The sequence below is a fragment of the Carassius auratus genome, chromosome 41 (genome assembly GCF_003368295.1).
Source record: "Carassius auratus strain Wakin chromosome 41, ASM336829v1, whole genome shotgun sequence".
Lineage (NCBI taxonomy): Eukaryota > Metazoa > Chordata > Actinopteri > Cypriniformes > Cyprinidae > Carassius > Carassius auratus.
The window spans coordinates 14165144-14190831 of NC_039283.1; the positions used below are offsets into that span (position 1 = coordinate 14165144).

Sequence of the window (25688 nt, forward strand, 5' to 3'; positions counted from 1 at the left end):
TGGTTTGACACAAGGATGCGACAGCTGAAACCCATGTCTTGCATATGTCTGTGAGTAGAGGTTCTTGAAGCACTGACTCCAGCTGCAGTCCACTCTTTGCGAATCTCCCCCACATTTTTGAATGGGTTTTGTTTCGCAGTCCTCTCCAGGGTGCAGTTATCCCTATTGCTTGTACACTTTCTTCTACCACATCCTTTCCTTCCCTTCACCCCTCTATTAATGTGCTTGGACACAGAGCTCTGTGAACAGCCAGCCTCTTTTGCAATGACCTTTTGTGTCTTGCCCTCCTTGTGCAAGGTGTCAGTGGTCATCTTTTGGACAACTGTCAAGTCAGTGGTCTTCCCCATGATTGTGTAGCCTACAGAACTAGACTGAGAGATCATTTAAAGGCCTTTGCAGGTGTTTTGAGTTAATTAACTGATTAGAGTGTGGGTCCAGCTGTCTTCAATATTGAACCTTTTCACAATATTCTAATTTTATGAGATACTGAATTTAAGATTTTCCTTAGTTGTCAGTTATAAACATCAAAATTAAAAGAAATAAACATTTGAAATATATCAGTCTCTGTGTAATGAAGTAATATAATATACAAGCTTCACTTTTTGAATAGAAATAAATCATAATAAACTTTTTGATGATATTCTAATTATATGACCAGCACCTGTAAGTGTTTTGTTAGTAGACCATTAACCACTAGACAAGCACCACCCAGCTGTATTTCCTTTGAAGGAGCTTGTGTAATAATGTCCTGGTGTGTGACGGTAAAAATATTGCTCAATGTTGCTTACAGCATTCCTTTCCACTGAATTTATTTCTGTCTGATATTTCTCAGACACGCTCTCTCTTCCTTTTTTTCATCATATGAGCTGCACATTTTCACAGCTTGACTGGAACCATGCACCCTGTACTATAGACATCAGTTATTTTGCCAGATGATCAAAAATCAGATTTACACTTTAAATCTACAGCCAAATCTTGGTACCTGAATATTACCATGGCATTATGTTGATGGCTTTTTCTTGTGTAAGCACCTTCCAAAATCTCCCAGCATTTAATTTCCTGATTGGAGACCAAATAACATCTTTCTTCCCTATTTTGTTTGTGTGTGTGTATGTGTGTGTGTGTGTGTGTGTGTGCGTGTGTGTCTGTGTACATGCTTGTCTTTGTGGGACTAAACCACAAACCTATCATCCCGGTCTAAACAATTACAACCTTACATGTTGTTGTGTACCCATGATCAACAGCTGGTTGGTTGTCAGTCACAGCAGAAATCACTAATGGTCCAATCAGGTTAATCTTCTCGGGGTGCAGCCATGCCTGCGATCTAAGTCTGAAGAATCTGGTCTCGCTTGCTTAACCTGTTACTGAAGGAAAGGTTAAAGAAAAATGATATAGAAAGAGACTGACAACTCTGAAAGACAGATACAGGAAGACAGGAGGGAGAAAAAGACAACTTAAAGATGTCTGACTGAGGAAAATGGACTCGGTTAAATCCAGGTATCTATTAACTGAGAGTCACTGTGAGTGTGTGTGTGTGTGTGTGTGTGTGGTAAAGGAGATTGTCTAAAATACATCTAACTAATTAAAGAACTGAGACTGCACTGTAAATCTACTTTCACTTCAGACTTTGTGTAAATGGGATGTGAATCTACTATTATATCACCAATGGTGAATTTGTTTTTCGAAATTATGTGTTATGACTTACATGTTTATATATATATATATTTCATGTGATGCCTGTATTTGTAAGTATATGTGCATGTATGTGGCCATGTGTGTGTGTGTGTTTGTTTGTTTGTTCAGGGTATTTTACCCTGAATCGATGGCTGGTGATAAAGTTGACAAGGTGAGCCTGAGTAGAACTGGTGTATTGCCAGAAGTGATGTCAAACGTGGGAGGATTTTTAGATCTTTCCCTGAACATGTGTTTGTGAGTCTCCTGAAACACACAGCCGTGAGTTTCATACATGACTGGTCAAATATGGTTCACTTGATTTACAGTGAATTGTATGACTCACAGTTAGCGTGCAAGGATATGTGTTTATAAGCTTCAGCTTGTCTGAGCACGGACATGTCTCTTGTATATGGAATCCTGGAATGTGATGTGTGAGTGTGTGTGTTTAAATATAATGTAGGCTATTTACCACTAGATATACTTACGTTTTAACCGACAAATCTATCCCCTGAAGTAAGCTAAACCTTTCTTTAGGGATAAAAATAACACTATTAAATGTACATTTTTTGAGAAATAAACGAACAAGTCATCTTATAATTTACAATGAAAAACTCTCATTCCCAGAATTATCTGTGTGATGCTTCACATTTGATGGTTCTTCATTAAAATAATTATTCTGATTATGCTTTATATATATATATATATATATATATATATATATATATATATATATATATATATATATATATATATATATATATATATATATACCTTTATATATGTATATATAAAATATACGATAAAAACAAATAGTAAATATCTAAAATATATGTTAATAATTCAAATAATATTTGTGTAATATTAATATACAAATTTAACAGTAAAATTGTAAATATGCCATATTAATTTAATATTTCTACACTTTATAATAGTAGCCTACTTTTATTAATAAAAATTAAGGTTTTAACAATGATAGATGATATATATATATATATATATATATATATATATATATATATATATATATATATATATATATATATATATATTTGCGTGAGGGTTCATATTGGGGCGGGGGTTGGGGGGGGGGACATCATTAGCTCAATATAAAAACAAGAGACGTCAGTGGAAATAATAGAAAACCCACCATGATAGAAAAACAAGCTCGTGTGTGGCATGCTGGGTAAGGTCATGTGATGTGAGATGTTTCGAGACTTAAAGGTCACATCAGTGGGCTTCACAAGCTTGGTATCAGTTCCTTCCAGTAGTGGTTTACAGCTTTTTGTGGGTTATAAATGGTTATGCAATATGCACATCACAGTGAGAAATGAAGAACTACTTTTTTTGTTTGTTTTACTTTTTTAATTACTCAATGCTGTTACTAATTTTCATTCTACTTTTCCTGTGTTGGCCTTTGATCTTATTCACGTGTTAGACTATTAATCGTCATACTGCAATCTTATCTGTGTCTATCAGTAATCCGTCAAAAGGACCGGAAGTGATCAATGTCATGGTCCCAGAGGAAACTGCCCTCGGTGACAAGAGTGACGGACAGCGGGAGGAAATGAAGGAGGCAGACACAGACACTCCTGATGGAGCAGTTGCAGTACCATCAGTCGCTCAGCGGAGGGCACGACAGAAACACAGATACAACACCGTCGGCTACCAGGTACCGAACTCGTTACATGATCGATCATGCCTGCATTATGCAGATGCTTTCATCTAAACTTTTAATGCATTGTAGATGCAAAAAATCACTACGGTTCTGATATCATAATAAGGAAAAAAAGTCCTAGTAAAAAGATGAAATTCTTCAAAAAGGACTCATAATGTTTATTAGCAAAAATCTTTTTTCATATATGGCGCAAACAGCAAAGTCAAGGGGAGCGACGAAAGTGCTGATAAAATAAAAAAAAGATTATGATGTCAGGACTCCTAAAAACAACGAATGTCGTGGTCAGTAAGTCTCATAAAATATTAGTCTATTCATACATGATTAGGTCAGTTCAAGTTATGTAAAATATTTCATGGAGCTCCAAATTAAAAAAAAAAATAGATAAATGAATAGATTTATTTATTATCAGTATTGTTAAATAGTCAATAAAAACACAGATATGCACTGCACTCATACAGAACTTTTAAAAAATTTGGTCAATCAGGATTTCTGTCAATTCGGCCTGTCACATTTAACAATTTTGTATTGTCAGAAAAAGAAGCAGAGGGCAGCTGTGGACTTTTCTACAGTGAGCAAGGGAACATCTGCCGGGGTGAAGAGCAGGGGTGCATTAAAGCAGGTGCTTTTTAGCCAAGGAGTGTCTGACAAAAATAGCACATTTGAGGTAATTCATTTTTTTTTTTTTTTTGCCTGAACAAGGTATAGGCCTAGTTCATACTTCATAGGTGCATAGGTTGCATAAACAACTGATTACATGACTTTTATTCCCATCTCTGTCTCAGGACCGATCGGGTGCTGTACAGGGGCAGGTGGACGCACTGAAACAGGTTCTGGACTCTTTCAGCATCCCTGCGGACCTGAGGTGGACATGGGGGGAGGGAGGTACTGAGAGAGCCCTGGAAAAGAGCTGGACAGACATAGTGCACTCTCATCAGGTAACAGAGAGAAATAGGAGCCATCAAATACTCTCCTAACTTCCAAAATATGACATATTTCTACTGAGCCCCTGAACGGGACAATGCTTTTCAGTTCTTTCGCGTTCTCGCCAATACATCTGCATGGCTGTTTGTTACTTGGTGGATAATTCGTATGAATTTGTAAGATATATTTTTTTGTAGCATACTTTTAAATGATCTGCTTATGCCACACTGACTGGCCTATCATGTCCTATTAAAATTGTAACATCTATAAAAACATTTTATAACATTTATAAAAGTTAAAAAAATAACATCATATGATTTAATATGAAATCATCACCTTGTAAAAACATTTACTTTTTACATTCCTTAATGGTTGCAAAGCATGTTGGGTGATTAGTGACATCTGCTTCAAGCATAACACAGAATCATGCTCAATAAGAAGGTGTACTAATTTATTTGAAAGCAAAAAAAAAAAAATCAGTCAGAACTGAGAAGACAGCAGAAATGATGTTGTATGTTGTATGACCCTTTCTATTTCTCTCCGTCTCTGTTTGTAGTCTATGTCTAGACCCGAGCGGCACCAGCAGGAGGCGCTGTGGGAGCTTCTGAATACTGAGCTCACCTACATCAACAAACTCACTATTGCCAAAGAAGTATGTCATAACGTTACCGTTTTTTAACATTATACAATAACTTGAATAATAATATCAGTATGCTGTGCAAATCTTCCTTAACACATTGCTCCTCACTCCTTTGTATTTTCATTCATGCATTTTAAATGTATTATTTAATAAATCATGCATGTAACAAGCTATGGCTAATGCACGCTCTCATTTCTGCACAGCTCGTTTTGGCAGCCCTGTCACACTGTCACAGATATGGATTTCTTCAGGAAGTATGTTCATCTTGTTTCGTCTTACACATGTTTACGTGGAACCCTTTTTCTTCTGAACTGATCTAGAGTTACATACTCAGCATATCTAAATGGCAGGCAGACGGACTGCACAGCTGTTAATGATGGCAGTTCACTTTCATCTGTCTGAGATCACTCATTCTGTTCAGTGTATGATCTAGAGCATTACTGGTGATGTCACAAATGGAAACACTCTGTATGTGGACAAGATGGAAAATGATTTTGTTCCGCTGTAGAGCGTGTGGGCGACACAACCTATATCAATTAATCTTTTTCCATTACTGTCTGTACTTTCTTTCTTTCTTTCTTTTTCAGGTAAGCCCCACAATGCTCTTTTCCAATCTTCCTTCTATCCTTGATGCACATCGACTTTTTTGGCATGAAGTGATGTATCCAATGTTACAAGAGGTCCGTCTCACTGGAAGGCCTTTTGACCCTCTCAGACTTGAGGCAGGATGTTTGCAGGTATGATACAACGACTGTATTCAATTATACAGTGGCATGCAAAAGTTTGGGAACCCCTTGCCCAATCTGTAAAATAACAGAGATGTCCTGTCCTGAGTAAGATATTGTACATAAAAGATGTCTACATTTACTCCACAGGTCAAAAAAAATAAAAAATAGCTAAAACTAATAAAATAACCTCATTCAAAAGTTTGGGAATCCTGTGTGTGGTTACCTGGATGATATCTACGACAGGTTTTTTTTTTTTGTGATGGTTTTTCATGAGTCCCTTGTTTGTTCTGAACAGTTAAACTGAGAACAGTTCTTCAGAAAAATCTTTAAGGTCCTGCAGATTCTTCAGTTTTCCAGCATCTTTTGCATATTTGAACCCTTTCCAGCAGTGATTGTATGATTTTTAGATCCATGAGGACAATTGAGGGATTCAAACACAACTATATTAAGAAAGGTTCAAATGTTCAATGCTACTTTAGAAGGAAACACAATGTATTAAGAGCCTTTTGGAATTTAAAGATTAAGGTACTTAATTTGTGTTCAGGGAAACATACAATTATCTTCTGTTGCTTCCGAAAGGCAGTACTAAATGGGAATATATATATATATTTTAGCAAAATAAGAAAAATTTGGACATCTTCATACTTTTCAAAAGTTTTCATCCCCGGCTCTTAATTTATGGTGTTTCCTTCTGGAGCATCAGTGATAGTTGAACCTTATTTAATAGTTGTGTTTGAGTCCCTCAGTTGTCCTCAGTGTGAAAAGTGTATCTCAAAATCATACAATCACTGCTGGAAAGGGTTCAAATATGCAAAATAAGATGGAAAACTGAAGAATCTGCAGGACCTTAAAGATTTTTCTGAAGAACAGTGCTCGGTTTAACTGTTCAGAACAAACAAGGGACTCATGTACAACCATCACAAAACAGAAAGACAGTCGTGGATCATCCAGATAACAGCACACAGTATTACGAACCAAGGGTTCCCAAACTTTTGAATGGGGTTATTTTAAAAATTTCAGCATTTTTTTTTGTCTTGTGGGCTAAATTTTAACATATTTTATGTACAATATCTTACTCAAAGCAGTACTTAATAATACAAAAAAAATATCATGCAATTTGTATGGTCTCTCTTATTTTGTTACAATTATTCATATTTTCACAGATTCTGCAAGGGGCTCACAAACTTTTTCATGCCACTGTAAGCAATAAAGTTAAAAACAGATCCACTTTTTTTATTCCTAACGCCCCCTTACCTCATTTTTCATCTGTTCTAGTTTCCTGACCATTTTCCTGCATACTTTGAATACTGTTTGGAAGAAGAGAGGAATGTGGAGTTTACACGGAGACAGCTTAACACTAACCCACAATTTTACACTTATCTTACGGTACTGCAAATCATATTTATATGTTAAAAACAGGGAATTATGCCATTAGAAAAAAGTTCAAGTTAAGAAACAGTATCAAACGAGTTTTTGAGAGAGAAAAAAAAGCAATATTTGTGAACAATTTTGCCAATGTTCACTCAGAACTGAGCTCAGATCAATGGGGAAGTACTCGGGAATTGTGGGGAATCCTCTTCAGGTCAAAACACAACACGAAGGTTAACCGATCTTAATGTGCAGAACATGTTTGAAAAGGTTTTAAACTCCGAAAGGAAACAGCTTGTTAGATTATGAAAAAAAAAACAATAACAAAAACAAACAGAGGCTAAATTAAGGCTGGAAATAAATGTCCAAAATAGACATAAAAATGGGTAGCGGGGTGTGAATTTGTTTTTCCACATTTCTGATGAAATGTTTACCACAATAAGTTCCCCAGTCTATGTTTTTTTGCATCAGTGGACACTATGCAAAGTAAGCAGGGTGGAAATGACTATGAGATTTGCTTGTCTTTGTGGTTTGACTGTAGTGGTAGGTTATGGGGGTGGGCTGTTTCCTCAAGGGTACAGAGTTGAAACAACTGCACATTAAGCTCCGAAATTGCTTAATTCAATTTATATTTAATTGACTAGCTGTACAGTAAAATGAAACTCAACATACCTGTATAGAATGTCATTTTTTAAATCAACGTGCTAACGTGTGATCATTTAATGTGATCGTTTAAGCAAAAAACAGTGTCATCAGATAATGAGTTGAAGTGCACAATTCAAACAACAGATTGTATAGATTACAGCACGAGAATGTAAACAGCACGATTACGCCTAAGTAAGATTACGATCGAATGTGTTGCATGAATATAGGTGCATGCATGATTTTCCTGATTGTCTTAGTGTAATGTGTTCTGCAGTGGGTGGAGAATCATCCTCAGTGTGGGCGAATGAGACTGGGTGATATGCAGGCCAAACCACACCAGAGGATCACCAAGTACCCTCTTTTGCTGAAAGCTGTTCAAAAGAACACAGAAGACCTCCCCACCAAAAACGCACTTGAAAGAATGGTGAGACTGTGACACAGTGGTGATGAATTAAGTCATACACTGTACATTTCATTTCAAACAAATACTACATGCATTATGAAAGCAACATAAGTTATTAAATAAAAAAAAGATCATTGGCATTTATGCTAAAGTAAAAAGACTTTATGATATTATATGGGAAATATAACTTTATTTAAATGTTTAAATATTGAACAATTACTTTTTATTGATATTTAATTAGATTAATTTTCAGGATCTGAAGCATGATCGTAACAATATATAAAGTGCACGTGTTAATGCAGTTCATGCACAAAACATTTGTGCTGCTGTCAATAAAGCAATTAAAACTGTAATTATGAATGGAACAGAAGAAAAATAAAGGCACTTTCACTAGCTTGTCTTGACTTTTCTCATATTTTTTTAGCTTGACACAATCCTTTCATTGTATGTGATTTCCAAACCTTTAGTTGCATTGCCTTTGTTATCGTCTTTGTAATCTCTCTGCCTCTTGTATAGGAACTGCATGCACAGTCTTTATTCTATCATTGAAGTTAAAGATAAAGATCTGCACTCTCTCTCGCTCACCGTCTGTTTTCCTCCTGCAGTTGAACGCTGTCAATAATTTTCTGGAATCGATCAATAATTATATGCAACTGAGAGACGATACCCTGGCCCTTTCTGCCGCTGCTCAAAGAATAGAGGGATACAAGATAGAAGGTCTGAGTGAAGAAGTAGACAAGGTAAACAAAGAAAAATATCTTGAATAAATAAACTATACATGCTTTGCTTATATATATATATAAGTCTAACAGAAAGATTTCAACAACAGTATGTTCGTGACTTCTGCTGCTTTGATTTGATGAGCCCGGTGAAGGGGGTGGGGCCAAATGTCATACGGAAGCAATTAATGGAAGAAACTTTGAAAGTCAAAGTAAGAAAAGACACCAAGGCAAGTAAAAAAAAATAAAAATAAAAAAGACAAACAAGGTGAATGATTTTTGTACTGACCTCAGGATTTCAGCATTTATTTCTGGTTGTGTTAGGAGTTTGTGGTCCTTCTCTTCACTGATGTATTACTGATGACCAAAATGCAGAAGAAATCAGACAAGCTGAAGGTAGTTCGCCCCCCTCTGCCTCTGGAGAGATTATACTGCATTGAGCTCAAAGATGGATGTGAGTGTGACCACTAACTCCTACAATTAACCATTTTAACAAGTTTTAAACTAGGCACACATCATTATGAAAGGGCAGTTATACCTTTTTATACATCACATGCATCATATGCACCACACTGTAAGGAAAGAAAATCTGTAGAGAACATTCAGATCATTTTCTGCCAGGACATTATTTAGTTAAGTCTAAGAACATTTATCAACCCTAAAACACAGCAATGCAATGTGTAGTCTATAATACTATCACTAAGATCAGTTGCTTTACAGTATATGAACATATTTTTACTGAATTGTCTTAGAGTGCTTACCATGGGCCTATACAATGGGGTCCAAATCTGAGACCTGAAAATCTAGGTTCAAAGTTTTTTTTTTATTAGGAAATGAGCATAGTTTAGCATAAACAAGTTCTAGAATTATAAATGATTTTAAAAACTAAGTATTTAGGAATTTCCCCCTTTTTAGGTCACTAAATAAATAAGCAAATCTGTGGCGTTGATCCTTCGAACTCCTACAAAAGGTCATGTTATTATTTTCATTGTTAGATTATGCTGGTTTTACCTCGACTTTATGTAGCTCGAGTGTTGCTGTCACTAACCAAGCAAAACAAAAGTATGGCATTCATTTTAATATTTTAATGCAACTTTTTACTCAAATTGTTGTGTTAATAAAATAATCTGTAATAATAAATAAATAGCATTGGTTGATGCCCTATACTGTGTATTATCATATATTAATGCACCAGTTTGATCAGTATAAGTCAATGGGAATTATATGCATAGTATGTTATTTGTATGCTTCAAAAAAATTGTAAATCAGGATGTTTTAATAATGTAATGTAACAAAGGGAGTCTTAGAAAACAATGGTAGAATTCAATTCCAGTCTTTTAAATAAATTGATAATCATGAAGGTTCAAGAAACAATAGCACAAGACAGAACTACAACAGACACAGAATGCATTACACACAGCCTGTCGGTTTCAAAATGCACATTGATTTTCCAAGTGGAAAAATCATTCAAATAGTTCTGTTTTGCGTCATCTAGAATATTATTCTTAGCATGTCAGGGCTTAGCATGTTACTTGATAATCTGGTTTCTGATTGGGCTTTATGAGAATGGCTCCACCTGGGTGTGTCAAATACCTGCTCACACAAGTCCTAGTACATGGTCACAAAAGAGAATTCAATTGAGAATTCAAACAAGCAAATTGCCTGAGTTTGTATGTACTATGGTGCACATTATAACCTCAATAGAACTTAAGTAGAACAGAGAAGTTTTTTTTATTACTTATTTATTTTATGATACTAGATGACCTCTCATACTGGGTCTGCTTCTCCCCTCTGTCTGGTAGATTCGTTTATGCTGGTGGAGGTTGGTGATCTAGGCTGTGCTGTCAGTGTGAACTTCCTGTCCACACCCAGTCCAGACAGCTGCGCGTCATGGGTGTCTGCTCTGCGTGAGACTCAGGTACTTACATTCCTCTTGCAGCAAACACACACAACAACAGTGTGACACGGTTTACAAGCCAAACCCTCAAGAAATGTAATTGTTTTTTTTTTGTTTATTTTTTAAATGAATACTTTGTACCTTCTACCTTTGGAACTTTTTATGACAGCATCTGAAATTATTAAAATATGAAGTCATTTTTTTCCTTATGACCTAACTAGGAAAATGTTGACTGTTGATCTTAGGAGCTGCTGCCACTCAGTAAGGGCCTAGAAGGTTGCACCTCACAAACATTACAATTTGTTGAATTTGAGAAAATGTAATGATATTACTTACTTTTATTTACTCCATGCTTTAAAAAGTAACTAATGAAGTTAAAGTGACCCTGTTATGGCTTATGAAAGGTTCATATTTTGGTCTGGGGAGTGTAAGGGTGGTTTCCCGACAGTGGTTCAGGCTAAAGGATCGCCAAATGACTAAAGAAACGTTATCAGCACGTTGGCATAAATGGTAAATTTCTAGTCTATTACCACCCACTGCCACTTATACAAATGAATGGAAATAAGCACAGTTAGAATAGCTAAATATGTGGGAGAGCGTTGCTATTGAATAACTTTATTCTATTGCAATGGGTAGCACTTCAATGTTAATGTTGAAACAAGATTAGTTAATACATGATTAATAATTGATTTGTTATGGTTACACTTGAATCGGTTACCAAAATAGATTAAGGATGGTAAAACATAAACCGTTAATTGTACCCAGCATGTATGTAAAATATTACCTCCTGAGAGAGAAAGAGAGAGAGGAAGAAAAAAAGAGGGAGAGAGGGCAAAGCCCCCAGAAGAGAGTGCCAGCAAAGAGAAAGAGCCAGAGCAACAGTTACAGTCTTCTTTTTTCTCTTCCTTGACCATGTGACCTAAAACAAATGTGAGACATTCAAAGTCAAGTCAAGTCACCTTTATTTATATAGCGCTTTTAACAAAATACATTGTCAAAGCACTGAACAACATTCATTAGGAAAACAGTGTGTCAATAATGCAAAATGGCAGTAAAAGACAGTTCATCATTGAATTCAGTGATGTCATCTCTGTTCAGTTTAAATATTGTCTGTGCATTTATTTGCAATCAAGTTAATGATATCGCTGTAAGATGAAGTGACCCCAACTAAGTAAGCCAGAGGCAACGGCGGCAAGGAACCAAAACTCCATCGGTGACAGAATGGAGAAAAAAACCTTGGGAGAAACCAGGCTCAGTTGGGGGGCCAGTACTCCTCTCACCAGACGAAACCAGTAGTTCAATTCCAGGCTGCAGCAAAGTCAGATTGTGCAGAAGAATCATCTGTTTCCTGTGGTTTTGTCTTGGTGGTCTTCTGAGACAAGGTCTTTACAGGGGATCTGTATCTGGGGCTCTAGTTGTCCTGGTCTCCGCTGTCTTTCAGGGATGTAAAGGTCCTTTCTAGGTGCTGATCCACCATCTGGTCTGGATACGTACTGGATCCGGGTGACTGCAGTGACCCTCTGATCTGGATACAGATGGATCTGGTGGCTACGGTGACCTCGGAATAAGAGAGAAACAGACTAATATTAGCGTAGATGCCATTCTTCTAATGATGTAGCAAGTACATAGGGTGTTATGGGAAGTGTTCCCGGTTCCGGTTTACCTAATTAATGAAGCCTAAAAATCCTTTAACGGATTTGGATATTAAAAGCATATTAGTATGTTATGTGTAAGCCAGGTTAAATAGATGGGTCTTTAATCTAGATTTAAAATGCAAGAGTGTGTCTGCCTCCTGAACAATGTTAGGTAGGTTATTCCAGAGTTTAGGAGCCAAATAGGAAAAGGATCTGCCGCCCGCAGTTGATTTTGATATTCTAGGTATGAAAGTGACGTGACATTCAGCCAAGTATGGTGACCCATACTCAGAATTTGTGCTCTGCATTTAACCCATCCGAAGTGCAGACACACACACTGTGAACACACACCCAGAGCAGTGGGCAGCCATTTGTGCTGCGGCCTCCGGGGAGCAGTTGGGGGTTCGATAGCTTGCTCAAGGGCACCTAAATCGTGATATTGAAGGTGGAGAGAGCACTGTACATGCACTCCCCCCACCCACAATTCCTGCCGGCCTGAGGCTCGAACTCACAACCCTTCGATTGGGAGTCCGACTCTCTAACCATTAGGCCACGACTTATCAAATTGCACATTGAGTTTTGAGAACGTAGCGGACCTAGAGGATTATAATGTAAAATAAGCTCATTCAAATACTGAGGTGTTAAACCATTCAGGGCTTTTTGAGTAATAAACAATATTTTAAAATCTATACAATGTTTGATAGGGAGCCAGTGCAGTGTTGACAGGACCAAGCTAATATGGTCAGACTTCCTGGTTCTATTAAGAACTCTTGCTGCTGCATTTTGGACTAGCTGTAGTTTGTTTGCTAAGCGTGGAGAACAACCACCCAATAAAGCATTACAATAACCTTGAGGTCATAAATGCATGGATTAACATTTCTGCATTTGACATTGAAAGCATAGGCCGTAATTTAGATATATCTTTAAGATGGAAAAATGTAGTTTTACAAATGCTAGAAACGTGGCTTTCTAAAGAAAGATTGCTATCAAATAGCACACCTAGGTTCCTAACTGATGATGAAGAATTGACAGAGCAGCCATCAAGTCTTAGACAGTGTTCTAGGTTATTACATGCAGAGTAGGTTCTATAATTAACACCTCTGTTTTTTTTCAGAATTTAGCAATAAGAAGTTACTCGTCATGCAGTTTCGTCATCCATTCCATTAGTTTTTCAAATTGGTGTGTTTCACCGGGCCGCAAAGAGATATAGAGCTGAGTATCATCAGCATAACAGTGAAAGCTAACACCATGTTTCTTGATGATATCTCCCAAGGGTAACATATAAAGCATGAAGACTAGCGGCCCTAGTGCTGAGCCTTGAGGTACTCCATACTGCACTTGTGATCGATATGATACCTCTTCATTAACTGCTACGAACTGATGGCGTTCATATAAGTACGATTTAAACCATGCTAATGCACTTCCATTAATGCCAACAAAGTGTTCAAGTCTATGCAAAAGAATGTTGTGGTCAATTGTGTCAAACGCAGCACTAAGATCCAACAGAACTAATAGAGAGATACAACCACGATCAGATGATAAGAGCAGGTAATTTGTAACTTTAAGGAGACCAGTCTCAGTTCTATGATATGGTCTAAATCCTGACTGGAAATCCTCAAATATACAATTTTTCTCTAAGAAGGAATATAATTGTGAGGATACCACCTTTTCTAGTATCTTGGACAGAAATGGGAGATTCGAGATTGGTCTATAATTAACTAGTTCTTTGGGGTCAAGTTGTGTTTTTTTGATGAGAGGCTTAATAACAGCCAGTTTGAAGGTTTTGGGGACATATCCTAATGACAATGAGGAATTTATAATAGTCAGAAGAGGATTTATGACTTCTGGAAGCACCTTTTTTGGTTTAGATGATTTAACAAGTTTATACAATTCTTCCTCTCCTATAGTAGAGAATGAGTGGAACTGTTCCTCAGGGGGTCTATAGTGCACTATAGTCTGATGTGATACTGTAGCTGACGTCTGAATGGTTACAATTTTATCTCTAATATTATCGATTTTAGAAGTAAAGCAGTTCATAAAGTCATTACTGCTGTGATGTTGAGAAATGTCAACACTTGTTGAGGCTTTATTTTTCGTTAATTTAGCCACTGTATTGAATAAATACCTGGGGTTACATTTGTTTTCTTCTAAAAGAGAAGAACAACGGATCTAGCAGTGTTTAATGCTTTTCTGTTGGATAGGTTACTTTCCCACCAAGCAATACGAAATACATCTAGTTTTGTTTTCCTCCAGCTGTGCTCCATTTTTCGGGCTGCTCTATGTAGGGTGCGAGTATGCTCATTATACCATGGTGTCATACTGGTTTCCTTAACTTTCCTTAAAGGGGGGGTGAAATGCTCGTTTTAACTCAATATCCTGTTAATCTTGAGTACCTATAGAGTAGTACTGCATCCTTCATAACTCCAAAAAGTCTTTAGTTTTATTATATTCATAAGAGAAAGATAGTCTGTACCGATTTTTCCCGGAAAAACACGACCGGCTGGAGGCGTGACGTGTGGGCGGAGCTAAAGAATCATGAGCGCCAGTGAGCGTTTGGAAGCTGTGACACCGTGAGGACAAAACCAACCAAAACAAACCATGGCAAACAGTCAGATTCAGCGTATATTTATGATCCAGAATCAGATCCAGAGGCTGAAATTTAACAAGAGCAGCATCAGCAACAACGTCTCTATGTGGTATGTACTGAAACTGTATATATTTGCTTAGCGGTTTTGGAAAATGACTGTTCCACTTTGTCGTCTTTTTTTTTTTTAAGCTGTACATGTGGAAAGTGCAGTTTGATGACAACATCGCATGTTGTTTACTTGATGTGCTTACGCGCCGATAGCTAAGTTAACAACACAGAGATATTTGAAGCAGTTTTACTCATGCAGTTTGCAGAGTTGTCTTGCCCTGGCAATCAAAAACACACTCCTTTTGTGACATTTCGCGACGCTCTCGCTCTGATCAGTGGATGTCTCGTCTCTGCTCTGCTATACGGGAGCACGCGCTCTTCCGGCAGACGTGCCCTTAGGACCCATATAAGGAAATTCCGCTCCATCTAACGTCACACAGAGCCATACTCTAAAAAAAACTTTCCGAAACTTGTTTTGGAACAGAAATACTCCTTCAAACGTACAACTTAATTTTTTAAACTTTGTCCATGTTTAGCATGGGAATCCAACTCTTTAACAGTGTAAAAAACTCAGTATGCATGAAATAGCATTTCACCACCCCCCCCCCTATAAGCGTAAAGGAGCAACTGTATTTAAAAAGCTAGAAAAGAGAGAGTCCATAGTTTTTGTTACATCATCAAGTTTTGGATATGCTAAGGAATATGGAAACATCAGGAAGATAAATTAAAAAGCAGTCTTTTTTTGTGGTAGAAGTGATGGTTCTTCCATACTTGTAACAAGAAGTAGAATTTACAATTTTGGCTATATGAAGTTTGCACCGAACTAAATAATGATCTGAGATATCATCACTTGGCTGCATAATTTCAACACTATCAACATCAATTCCATGTGACAGTATTAAATCTAGAGTATGATTTCGCCAATGAGTAGGTCCTGAAACACGTTGTCTAACACCAATAGAGTTCAGAATGTCTATAAATGCTGATCACAATGCATCTTTTTCATTATCAACATGGATAATTATAATCACCAACTATTAAAACTTTATCTGCAGCCAGAACTAACTCGGATGTAAAATCACCAAACTCTTTAATAAAGTCTGTATGGTGACCTGGTGGCCTGTATACAGTAGCCAGTACAAAAATAACGGGATTCATCATTAACATTTGTTTCTCTGGATAATGTTATATGAAGCACCGTTACTTCAAACGAGTTATACTTGAAGCTTGCTCTCTGAGAAATCCTGAAAACGTTGTTATAAATTGAAGCAACACCTCCCCCTTTGCCTTTTAGACGTGGCTCATGTTTATAACAGTAATCTTGGGGGGTGGACTCATTTAAGATAATGTAATCATCAGGTTTTGGCCAGGTTTCTGTCAAACAGAGAACATCTAGATTATGATCATTGATCATATTATTTACAAAAAGTGTTTTCGTAGAAAGGGATCTGATATTCAATAAGCCAAGCTTTTTCATTTGTTTATCTGTATTGCATCTATTTTTTATTTGTTGAACCTCAGTTAAATTGTTAATCTTAATTTGGTTTGGACGTTTTTTTTATTTTCTAGTTCGGGGAACAGACAAAGTCTCTATATCTAGGTGAAAGAGTCTCTATGTGCTGAGAATTAGCTGACCTCTGTGACGGGAGGCAGCTAGCAGACGGTCGGTTTAGCCAGTCTGTCTGCTTCCTGACCTGGACCCCAGATAGTCAAGAATAAACTCTAAGACTTTTTGCCATATTTCTAGAGAGAAGAGCGGTGCCACCCCAGAAGGTATGAAGACCATCTCTTTTCAACAGGTCAGGTCTGCCCCAAAAATTCGTCCAAATGTCTATGAAACCTATGTTATTCTGCGGGCACCACTTAGACATCCAGCCATTGAGTGATGACAATCTGCTATGCATCTCGTCACCAATCAGCAGATTACAGTTTCACTCACTGTACAAAAGGTGTGACAAACAGCATAATTAGAATTTGGAAGTTTCCATATTAAACTAATTGCTAATAACCTGCTAGACCACTAGCAAGTTAAGTCAGTAGCTGGAGGCCTTGCATGAACAATGCAATCAACTCACTGAGTCTGCAAATGTGCATTGATATCTGCCTTTAGAAAGTGGTTTCCTATCTTTCTGGAGGTCTACCCCAACCCAGTGGCCAACATGTTTCCTCTGTATGGCCTAATTTGTGACAGGAACTACAAAACCCCATCTTTGCCCCAAGGTTGTTTGAGGATTTTCGTCACTCTCTAATGCTTCCTTTTGACCATGTGTTGTGGTACATGATTCTGCGCTATTACAGTGCTGCATCACCTTAAGAACTGACAACAGCACACTTTCTGGAGCAGTGGCACATCCTTCCTCTGAACAAATCATTCCAGAATCATCACAGCAAGTCATTTCCTCTAAAAAGTGAACATGCTTTTTAGTCCAACCGCTGTTAAGTGTTTTGGGAGAAATGTATTCATGTGCCTTAAGCTTAGCACTGAGATCTGCAATGATGTCCTTATGATTTTTACACTTCTGGTCAGCTATTAAGTTATTTAGCTGCAACTGAAGATCTTGAATCTTAGCTTCTGACTTCTGTGCCTCTGTCTTTTTAGAATGCAGTTCTTCACATTTAGCATCTATACTTAAAGTTCGACACATTGTTAACTCACTTAGACTTATATAATGCATGTAGTTTAAAGCCTCAATTATTTCACCTTGTTTAGATTTCCTTTGATGTTTACCCATTATGTTCCAAATTTGTGCAAAAATTAAGTTTGTGAGCAGAATACTGTATCAGAAAGTCAAATATAGTTTGTAATTATAAACTGGTTCTTTTTCCGGATTACAGGCGGCCTTAGAGACTTTGAGGAAAAATGAGACAAACAAAACACTGAAGACAACAAGTACGACAGAGTTTGGAGAATCAGATTCCATTCAGGACGAACTGGCTAAAAACGTCTCAGAGGATCCTGATGGCCAATCAGTATCTGACAGATCTGATAGTGATACTGAGTCAGCTGAGTCATTGAGGCTATATGCTTTACCTAGGCCCCAGTCTGACCCAGAACTGTTGATGGATGTAGAGCAAAGTAAAGTTCAGCAGCTGGCAGAGGACAGGAACTCTCCACTGATTGGTCAGTGGAACGATCAGAGCCAATCAGCTCATGAAGACGTTGCGCCAAAGACGGAAGAAGGGAGAGACAAGAATTTTAGTAGGCAGTTGGAAGAGAAAGAGGCCCCATTTAAAAACATTTCAGAAAGGAGAGTTACATGGAATCGTAGACGACGATCATCTGCAAATGACATTACACAACACGACCAGTCAAATGGAACACACTCATTGTTTCCTGGTGGAGATGTGGAGAAAAATGGCACTTCTAGCCAATTCCTGCCAAACAAACCAATTGCAGAAACATGTGAACCAATGCATCAGGATTCAGATGATGACTCTCAAGAAATCAGGACGAACTCTTTGTATAGTCAGTCAGATGACGATGGGTTCCTCACAGAATCAGGGAGGTTCTCCAGGAAACTGAAGTCTCCTCGCATTCAGAGGAGACGTGCAAATCATTTGCAACCATCTGTTCTCTCACATAGTCCCAGGACATCCGACGCTTGCGTTAAACCCCAGGATTCCCACCGAGTGCTAAAGCTGGGATCTCTTAAAAACAACCATGGGGCGTTATGGAATGTTCCTGAAAAAAGGTGGTCACCAGACCCTGAGACGCACTTTGAATCTGAGCAGACTCATGATGGAAGCTTTCGAAAGAAACCAATCAAACTAAAGCCACAGAGAAGTGCCTCCATCCCAAAGATCAGCTCACCTCAGAGTCCCCTGCTGCCTTCTCACAGACGCAGCCCCTCGCCCCCTCCAGGCCCGGACCCCCAGTTTCACCCTTCTCCACTCCAGGACGTGCTGCAGAGGGCGAAGGACCGGGAAAAAGTACGTGGACTGGGAAGAAGAGAGGGAAAGATTAAAAATTCTCCTACTGTCTCCGCCTGTCCGTCACCGTCGGTCAGTGAAGGAGAGAGAGAGGCAGAAAGAGAGGATGCTGCAGTACCTGGTGTGATATCTGCACATGGATGGAGAGAGGGGAATGTGGATGGAAGTGAGGATGAGATGAAAGAGAGGTGAGTCGACACGTCGTCACTGTTACTAAATGAGTCATTGCTGAAATGTGATCTGAAAGCACAATTTGAATACAGTTTTTGACAGGGTTGTATCATGAAGAATCATATCTTTCTTGATCTTCTGAGATAAAAGAGTTTGTTGAAAACATCAGATGGCGTCATGCAACCATTTCTTTGGGCAACCGGTTTCTGTTGCGGCTGCTTATTCTAAAAATTCAACAAATTCATTGCAAATACCAAACTAACATATGTTGTTATGGTTTTAACTGCATAGATATAGATTTTGAATTTTAATAGTTAGTAATTTAGTGTTGAATGGAAAAAGAGTCATGTAAGTGGAAAGTTCAGTTTATTACAGATTGTTCAGGTACATGGCTCACAAAGGTTAAAAGTAGATCATATTTTTTTTCCCATTAAACTAATATGTTAATGATAATAGATTTTGTTGTCATTTATTTAACATTGGATAATATACAATATAATTTATAAAGGAAGCACAGCATCAATATGATAATATGATATGCACAGATAAATGTGTGTGTGTGTGTATATGTATATATATATATATATATATATATATATATATACAGATTAAATAGGAAACTCAATTACGAAATAATTTGCATGTGTTAAATTATGTGTAATTAAATGTAATTTATGTAATGTAATTAAATGTGTGCATAAATATGAAATATGTCCTGACCTCCATAAAATCTTACAGCATGTGTTTCAAGTTTTAAAACACCACTTTGAAAGTGTATTTGTGTCTGTAATTTTTTTTTTTTTTTACTTAAAATTTAAGTAGTCTTTCTTTTTAAATTAACCCTAAAAATAACCTTAACTGCCCAGTGGAAAATCATTTTCATTTGAAGTATATTTGTTCCATGTGTGAGATATGACTGTAGAGAGGCTTCACTTGACAGTTTCATGTGCGTTATTTCTTCTCTCTGCCCACACACACAATTCATCTGTGTACTGTTACATAAAATTCTCTCTAAATTATTACATTAGAACCTTCCCAGAATATTCTACAACAGCATTGTCCTAAAATTATACAGCATATAAGCACTTCTTCTCTCTGCTTCTCTGGTACTGCATTATAGACAAGTTAGTTCTTCATTGGGACCATTAGGAGTCAGGCTTTCCCCTGAAAAATAATGACATGCAATATTTTACATGCGTTGCATTACATTTAGTCATTTATTAGAAACTTTTATCCAAAGTGACTTGCAAATGAGGACAATGGAAGCAATCAAAATCAACAAAAAAGTTTAACACAGTACATATAGCAAGTTTTTTTTTATTATAATAAATAGAAAATAGGTTGAATAGAAAAAGAATGGAGCAAGTTTTTTAAAGAAAACAATCAGTTAGTAAATGAATAGAGTGCAAGTCTAAAAGGGTTAATTTTTTTATATATGTAAAGAATAGAATTAGAGTAGAAAGCACTAGAGTTAGAGGGTCAAATAAAGATGGAAGAAATTTGTTTTTAGGCAATTCTTGAAGATGCCTCTTTGGAATTTTTCAAAGTAATAGTACATTGACTCATTAAAAGCTTTGTAATGCTCAGAACAGATGAGAAGATAATGTACATTCAGTCTTCTTAGAAACACGTGAATTTAATGACATTTTAATGGCATTTCTTATTATCTGAATGTATCTTAAGCTTCACATTCATTGTTTTCAATTAGAGGTCTGTGAACTCCTGAGGGTCTCTTAAGGGTGTCTGTGAAAAAAATCAAATAAAATAAAAAATCTTGATAATTCTATTTTTGAACAAACATTACTTCATGATCACCACTTATAATGTGTTAATTTCTTCAATTAAAAGGCCTTTAAAGATAAAAACAGCATAACTTTATTAACTTTTTGTTGTTGTAAAATTACATATTTATTCACAAATAATTTTAAAGGAACATCGAAATTTTTAAGGAGAAAGACTGAAATAATATTTTCTTGTAAACACTGTTGTTTTATTTACAACTTTGAAAAATATTTTTTTAGAGTGTAGGGAAGAAATGACAATAACCTTTAATTTTTTTATTTTATTTTTACCCATAAACCCCTGTTTTCTCCCTTGAAGCAATAATGTCCTAGAGGGCATCAGCGTGGACTGGCCAGGCTGGTGTTTTGATGATGAAGAGGTTTTTGACTTTGAGGACTTTGACAATGAAGACTGGCTTAACAAGAAACTGACCACAAATGCGCCCCAGAGAAAGACGAAACCATCAGAGAGGCAAGATGAAATAGAATGTAGTGAAGTGTAGTCTATTAGGTGTGTAGAGTTGTGTGAAAAGTGTTTGGAGAAATGTAATATATATATAGTTCTGGGCATTGTTTAATTATTATGTAGCAGGACTATTATAGTCAAATATATTTGATAGATACATTTGAGAGTTTTTTTTATTAACATTGTGTCTATTATTATTATTATGTTTATTGCTATGTATTTGTGTACAGAAAGTTTACTCTGTATTAAGAAACCTTTTTTATAACTTGTATTTTCTGTGCATAAGAAATCTAAATAATTAAATTAAGACATGAGAACTTGTTTAAATGTTTTCGATTTATTGTTTTATATACATAGATTTTACATTCATATTTGAAAATATATTTGCACCAAAATGAGTTTTTACAAAATATATACATTTATATGCTAGTGATATATTTACAGGATAAATGGACTGCTACAATTGTCTGCATTTAAAACACCCACATCCACGTAGGCATCTGCCACACACACACACACGTTTACACACACACTGGCTTCGGATCTCCAACGCAAGCTTCAGCCATTTTTGCCCCACTCCTCGCTCTCCGCTCTCGTTCAGTGGCAGCCTGATGGACGATGGTTTCCATCGCAGGGTAAAGATGGATCATCTTCTTCTGTAAGGAGGAATAAATGGGATGAATACGAGAGATGAGCTACAAATAACTCACTGTTGCAGCATTGAAATAAACTTCGATAGACTAAAAAAAAATATAAAAAACTGAAACGTACCCGGCGATAGTTTCTGTACATCTGGAACAAAATCAGGAATACCACCAAGAACAAAAATCCTAATCCCATCACCATAGCAGTTTTGTTGCCAGAGCTTGAATTTTCACTCTTTACAGCACCTGTAGAAATGATCAAAACGGAGAATCAGTGAAAATGTAGTGCTTCTTAACTCCTGATTCTACAAATGTTCTGGAAAAAAACAGAACAGTTTTTTTTTTTTTACAATTGTTTACAGCATGCTAATTTAATTTATTGGTATGCAAATGCTCATGCAAATAGAATTTCCTTTACTGTAATATAACCGCTCTACTTACCCATGACATGCATTTGATAAGTCACGTTCCCCAGAACTCCTTGATTCCTGTAGTAGCGACACATCCATTCACCAGCATCTTTCTCAGTCACCTCTTGAATCCTGTAGGTCTTAGTCTTCTGAACAGAGGTCAGCGTTTGAGTGTTGTTTGGTCCGTAAGTCACGCGGAGCCATTCATAAGACGTGATCTGGCTGGAGTTGCTGAGATGGCAGGTCAGAGTCACGGGTCCATTACCGCTGGACGACGAGGATCTCAAAACTAAACATTCGAATTTGGAGAGGAATTCAGCAAATTCAGAATCCCACAAAACAGAAATTGACCATATTCTGATGATTAAAGGCAGATCTTTATGTGAAAATAGGCCTTAAAGTCAGCTGACAAAAAGATAAACCACGCAGTATTCTGAGTGTTCTAGTGATATATTATTCCACTCACCTTGAGTTACAACTAGCTCCATCCTTCTTTGTACTTTAATCCTCCCTCTGTTCAATCCCTTCATCATTCCTGAGCATGTATACATCCCTTCATCTCCATCCTGCACTCTCTGTATAGTAGCTGATGCTGAGGGCCCATCAGACTCTTTGAAAGATGCAGGGAGAGGAAGACTAGAGTCTGATGTTGTGGGGCTTCTCTTCCACGCCACAGTGTACAGGATCAGACCATCAGTAAAGACACAGGGCAAGGAGACGGAAGAACCCACAGCGGCGTACACCACTGAAGAGTCATCCTGAGGGGTGGCGATTCCTGGAAAACCAATGGATATGGTGGATGAGCGACTCCTGCCAATGTCATTTTGAAGAGGAAGCTGGTATTTAAACAATTCTCACCTTTGACCTGTAGGGACGTGGTTGCCTCAACTACCACACCATTGTATGTAGCCTGACAGGTCCAGTTTCCCGCATCTCTCTGAGACACACTGGAGAGGCTGGTTCTACTCGTGAACATGCCATTATGTTTCCAGTTAATTGTGACAAACTGTGTCCGGGGACTGACATCGCATTTCAAGTCTGTTCTTGTGCCTTCAACCACCATGGCAGAAGAAAACGACGCTGTGAAGAAAGAGAAAATATTACAGATGAGGCTTCCAGAAGACAGCCTATGGCTTAACAAAGAATAAAGAAGTGACCAATTCTTGGTTATTACCTCTTACAACTCTGAGACTGATGACCTTCACCATCCGAGTCTTTCCCTCAACTTCACAGACGTACCTCCCTCCATCTTCAATTGTCGTCTCAGTAATGTGAAGGCTGTAATCTGCCTTTCCGAAGTTGGGGATGGGGCAGTTAGCACGTGGTGGGTTTCTAACCGGACGAAACTCTAACCCGCTCTTATCTCGTCGCCAAACCGTCTTCAGTACACTAGGATATTGAGAAAGAGAGCAAGCTATTAAAATGCTGATGCTGCTATAATTGACTGGATAATTGTGTTTATGGATGGATGAAGTGATCTTACTCTCCAACCATCCTGCTCCAGTAGACAGCAGTCGGATGTGAGATGGCAGAAGTCTCGTCTACACATGGCAGCACTGCTACAGAGCCCTGAGCTACAAACACTTCACGGTCCTGGCACTGACCTCCTGCAGAACACAGAAAGATTGTACATGTAAATCTACAAGAAGACAGAATTTAAAATGAGGTGAGAGAGATATAACAAGATTTGATTCTTTCATGGTACTCTAAAATGAAACACTCACCTTCAAAAACCAGCGCTAACCCCAGAACCATCAGAACATGTGTCTTATTCATGTTTAGCACTTCCAAGCAGATGTTCTTTTTCTTTTATGTTTTAGTTGCTTACCCCAAAAACCCTTGTGCATTTAGTCCCGTCTCTCAGTTAACGTCTGCCGTCTCTGGTCTTTGTTCTTGAATATATAGTGTTGTGGGTGGTTAAGTGGGTTGCCGTGTGGGAGGCAGGAGTTGCTCGCTGTAGGTAGTTCCTCTTGTTCGCTTCTTCTCAACATCACATGACTTCTGAAGATGCATATAGTGAAACTGTTGATGTGCAGTCTGACTGACGTACTTAGGAAAAAGTTTGAGAGAAAGAGAGACACCGAGAGAGTAACAGAATGAGGGAGAGGCAACACTTGAGGTTTTAATTCTCCCACGGATTCACCAGGTCTATCTCGAATTTTCTTTCACCACGTGAAAAACTTTTATCTGAAAGTATGTCAAACTTCAAAAGGAATGGAAACAAATTTGTTGATATAAAGCAAACAAAAAAAAGCAGTTTGGAAAATGTACACAAGCAAGAATGTCTCTATAAATAATTAGGGTACTACACTTTATTTTATATATGCAAACACTGTAAAAAAATTATTGTGATTTTAACAGTAAAAGACTGTAAAAATGCTTCAGTAAAAACCTGTTAACAATAAGTTTCCATACTACATACGGTGAATAAATGTAATTACATTTAATGTAATTTTACAGTAAAATACTGCTAATGGTTAATGGTTTTTGAAAATGAAAAAGTCACTGCATAATTTACAGCGAAAAACCATAAATTCACACTCCCAGAATTCCCTGCATGACACTTCATATTTGATGTTTTTGTTGTTGAAATAACGTTTCTCTTTTCTTATCAGTTTAGTACATTGGGGTTTATTCCTACATGTAATGTTGTTAAATTAATGTTTATTGCATTATTTCAGTATCATGTGAGTCACCAATATGGGGTTTAGTGTTTGTTTGAATGACACTGTGTGCACCTTCAATATATAAATATTGCCCTCCTCGGCTCGTAGAAAAGCTGTTTGTGATGAGCTTCGGTTCATCGTGTGACTCTCTCATCACACAGTTTTTGGTAGTTATCAGTGCATTACTATGGTTCAAAACAGATATTAATTAACACTTCAATATGTTGGTTTATTAACATTACATCAGTTAATGAAATATGGTATTTTATAGTGAATGTAGTTAAGCCTGTAAAACCTGAAATGTTACGACCATATTTTTTTGTGAAGTTCTGGTAACCACAGCTGCTGGTATTTAACCGTAAATGTCACAATTTTTTTTTACAATGTACGTAATTGAATTTATCTGCATAGCGCTTTGCACAATACATTCTGCCTTGAAGCAGCTTTACAGAAAATGCATGCACTGTAAGAAAACAGATAATATCCTGGCTGATAATGACTAGTACATTTTCTAGTACTTATTTACAGACATTTCTTTTAACCCTAAGACACCACAAAATGCAATGTGGAATTCAAAATATGGCTAGAAACTCTAAAAAATCTAAACTAAAAATTCATTCACATTGACACATTAGGCTGTTGTTTTTACATACTTTTTTTAGACTATGTATGTATCATTAA

At 37.2% G+C, this 25688-nt stretch overlaps 2 protein-coding genes across 2 annotated transcripts; one reads left to right on the plus strand and one right to left on the minus strand.

The window, feature by feature from the left end:
• The first annotated feature begins 1292 nt into the window (after positions 1 to 1292).
• LOC113060155 (uncharacterized) lies at positions 1293 to 21618 on the plus strand. The gene is made up of 15 exons (XM_026229024.1): positions 1293 to 1497; positions 3151 to 3343; positions 3882 to 4013; positions 4132 to 4284; positions 4827 to 4922; positions 5114 to 5164; positions 5498 to 5647; positions 6914 to 7024; positions 7926 to 8075; positions 8660 to 8794; positions 8884 to 9003; positions 9098 to 9227; positions 10576 to 10691; positions 17775 to 19057; positions 21141 to 21618. The coding sequence occupies exons 1-15, from the start codon at positions 1478 to 1480 to the stop codon at positions 21322 to 21324; spliced, it is 3024 nt and encodes a 1007-aa protein (XP_026084809.1). The 5' UTR covers positions 1293 to 1477; the 3' UTR covers positions 21325 to 21618.
• Positions 21591 to 24289, minus strand: LOC113060156 (lymphocyte activation gene 3 protein). Its single transcript, XM_026229025.1, has 8 exons — positions 24066 to 24289; positions 23825 to 23948; positions 23516 to 23730; positions 23200 to 23421; positions 22808 to 23116; positions 22373 to 22630; positions 22059 to 22177; positions 21591 to 21943 (listed from the first exon to the last, which is right to left on the minus strand). Exons 1-8 carry the CDS (start codon positions 24115 to 24117, stop codon positions 21809 to 21811), a joined length of 1434 nt encoding a protein of 477 aa, XP_026084810.1. The 5' UTR covers positions 24118 to 24289; the 3' UTR covers positions 21591 to 21808.
• Between the last annotated feature and the right edge of the window lie 1399 nt (positions 24290 to 25688).

Bases quoted from the DNA above. Each gene is read 5' to 3' on its own strand.
- LOC113060155 (XM_026229024.1), top strand. From the start codon at position 1,478: ATGGACTCGGTTAAATCCAG. The intron at 8,076-8,659 runs GTGAGACTGTGA...TTCCTCCTGCAG, and splicing joins AAAACGCACTTGAAAGAATG to TTGAACGCTGTCAATAATTT. The intron at 10,692-17,774 runs GTACTTACATTC...TCCGGATTACAG, and splicing joins CTGCTCTGCGTGAGACTCAG to GCGGCCTTAGAGACTTTGAG.
- LOC113060156 (XM_026229025.1), bottom strand. From the start codon at position 24,117: ATGAATAAGACACATGTTCTGATGGTTCTGGGGTTAGCGCTGGTTTTT. The intron at 22,631-22,807 runs GTGAGTGGAATA...TCGAATGTTTAG, and splicing joins GGAGCTAGTTGTAACTCAAG to TTTTGAGATCCTCGTCGTCC. The intron at 21,944-22,058 runs GTACGTTTCAGT...TCCTCCTTACAG, and splicing joins TGTACAGAAACTATCGCCGG to AAGAAGATGATCCATCTTTA.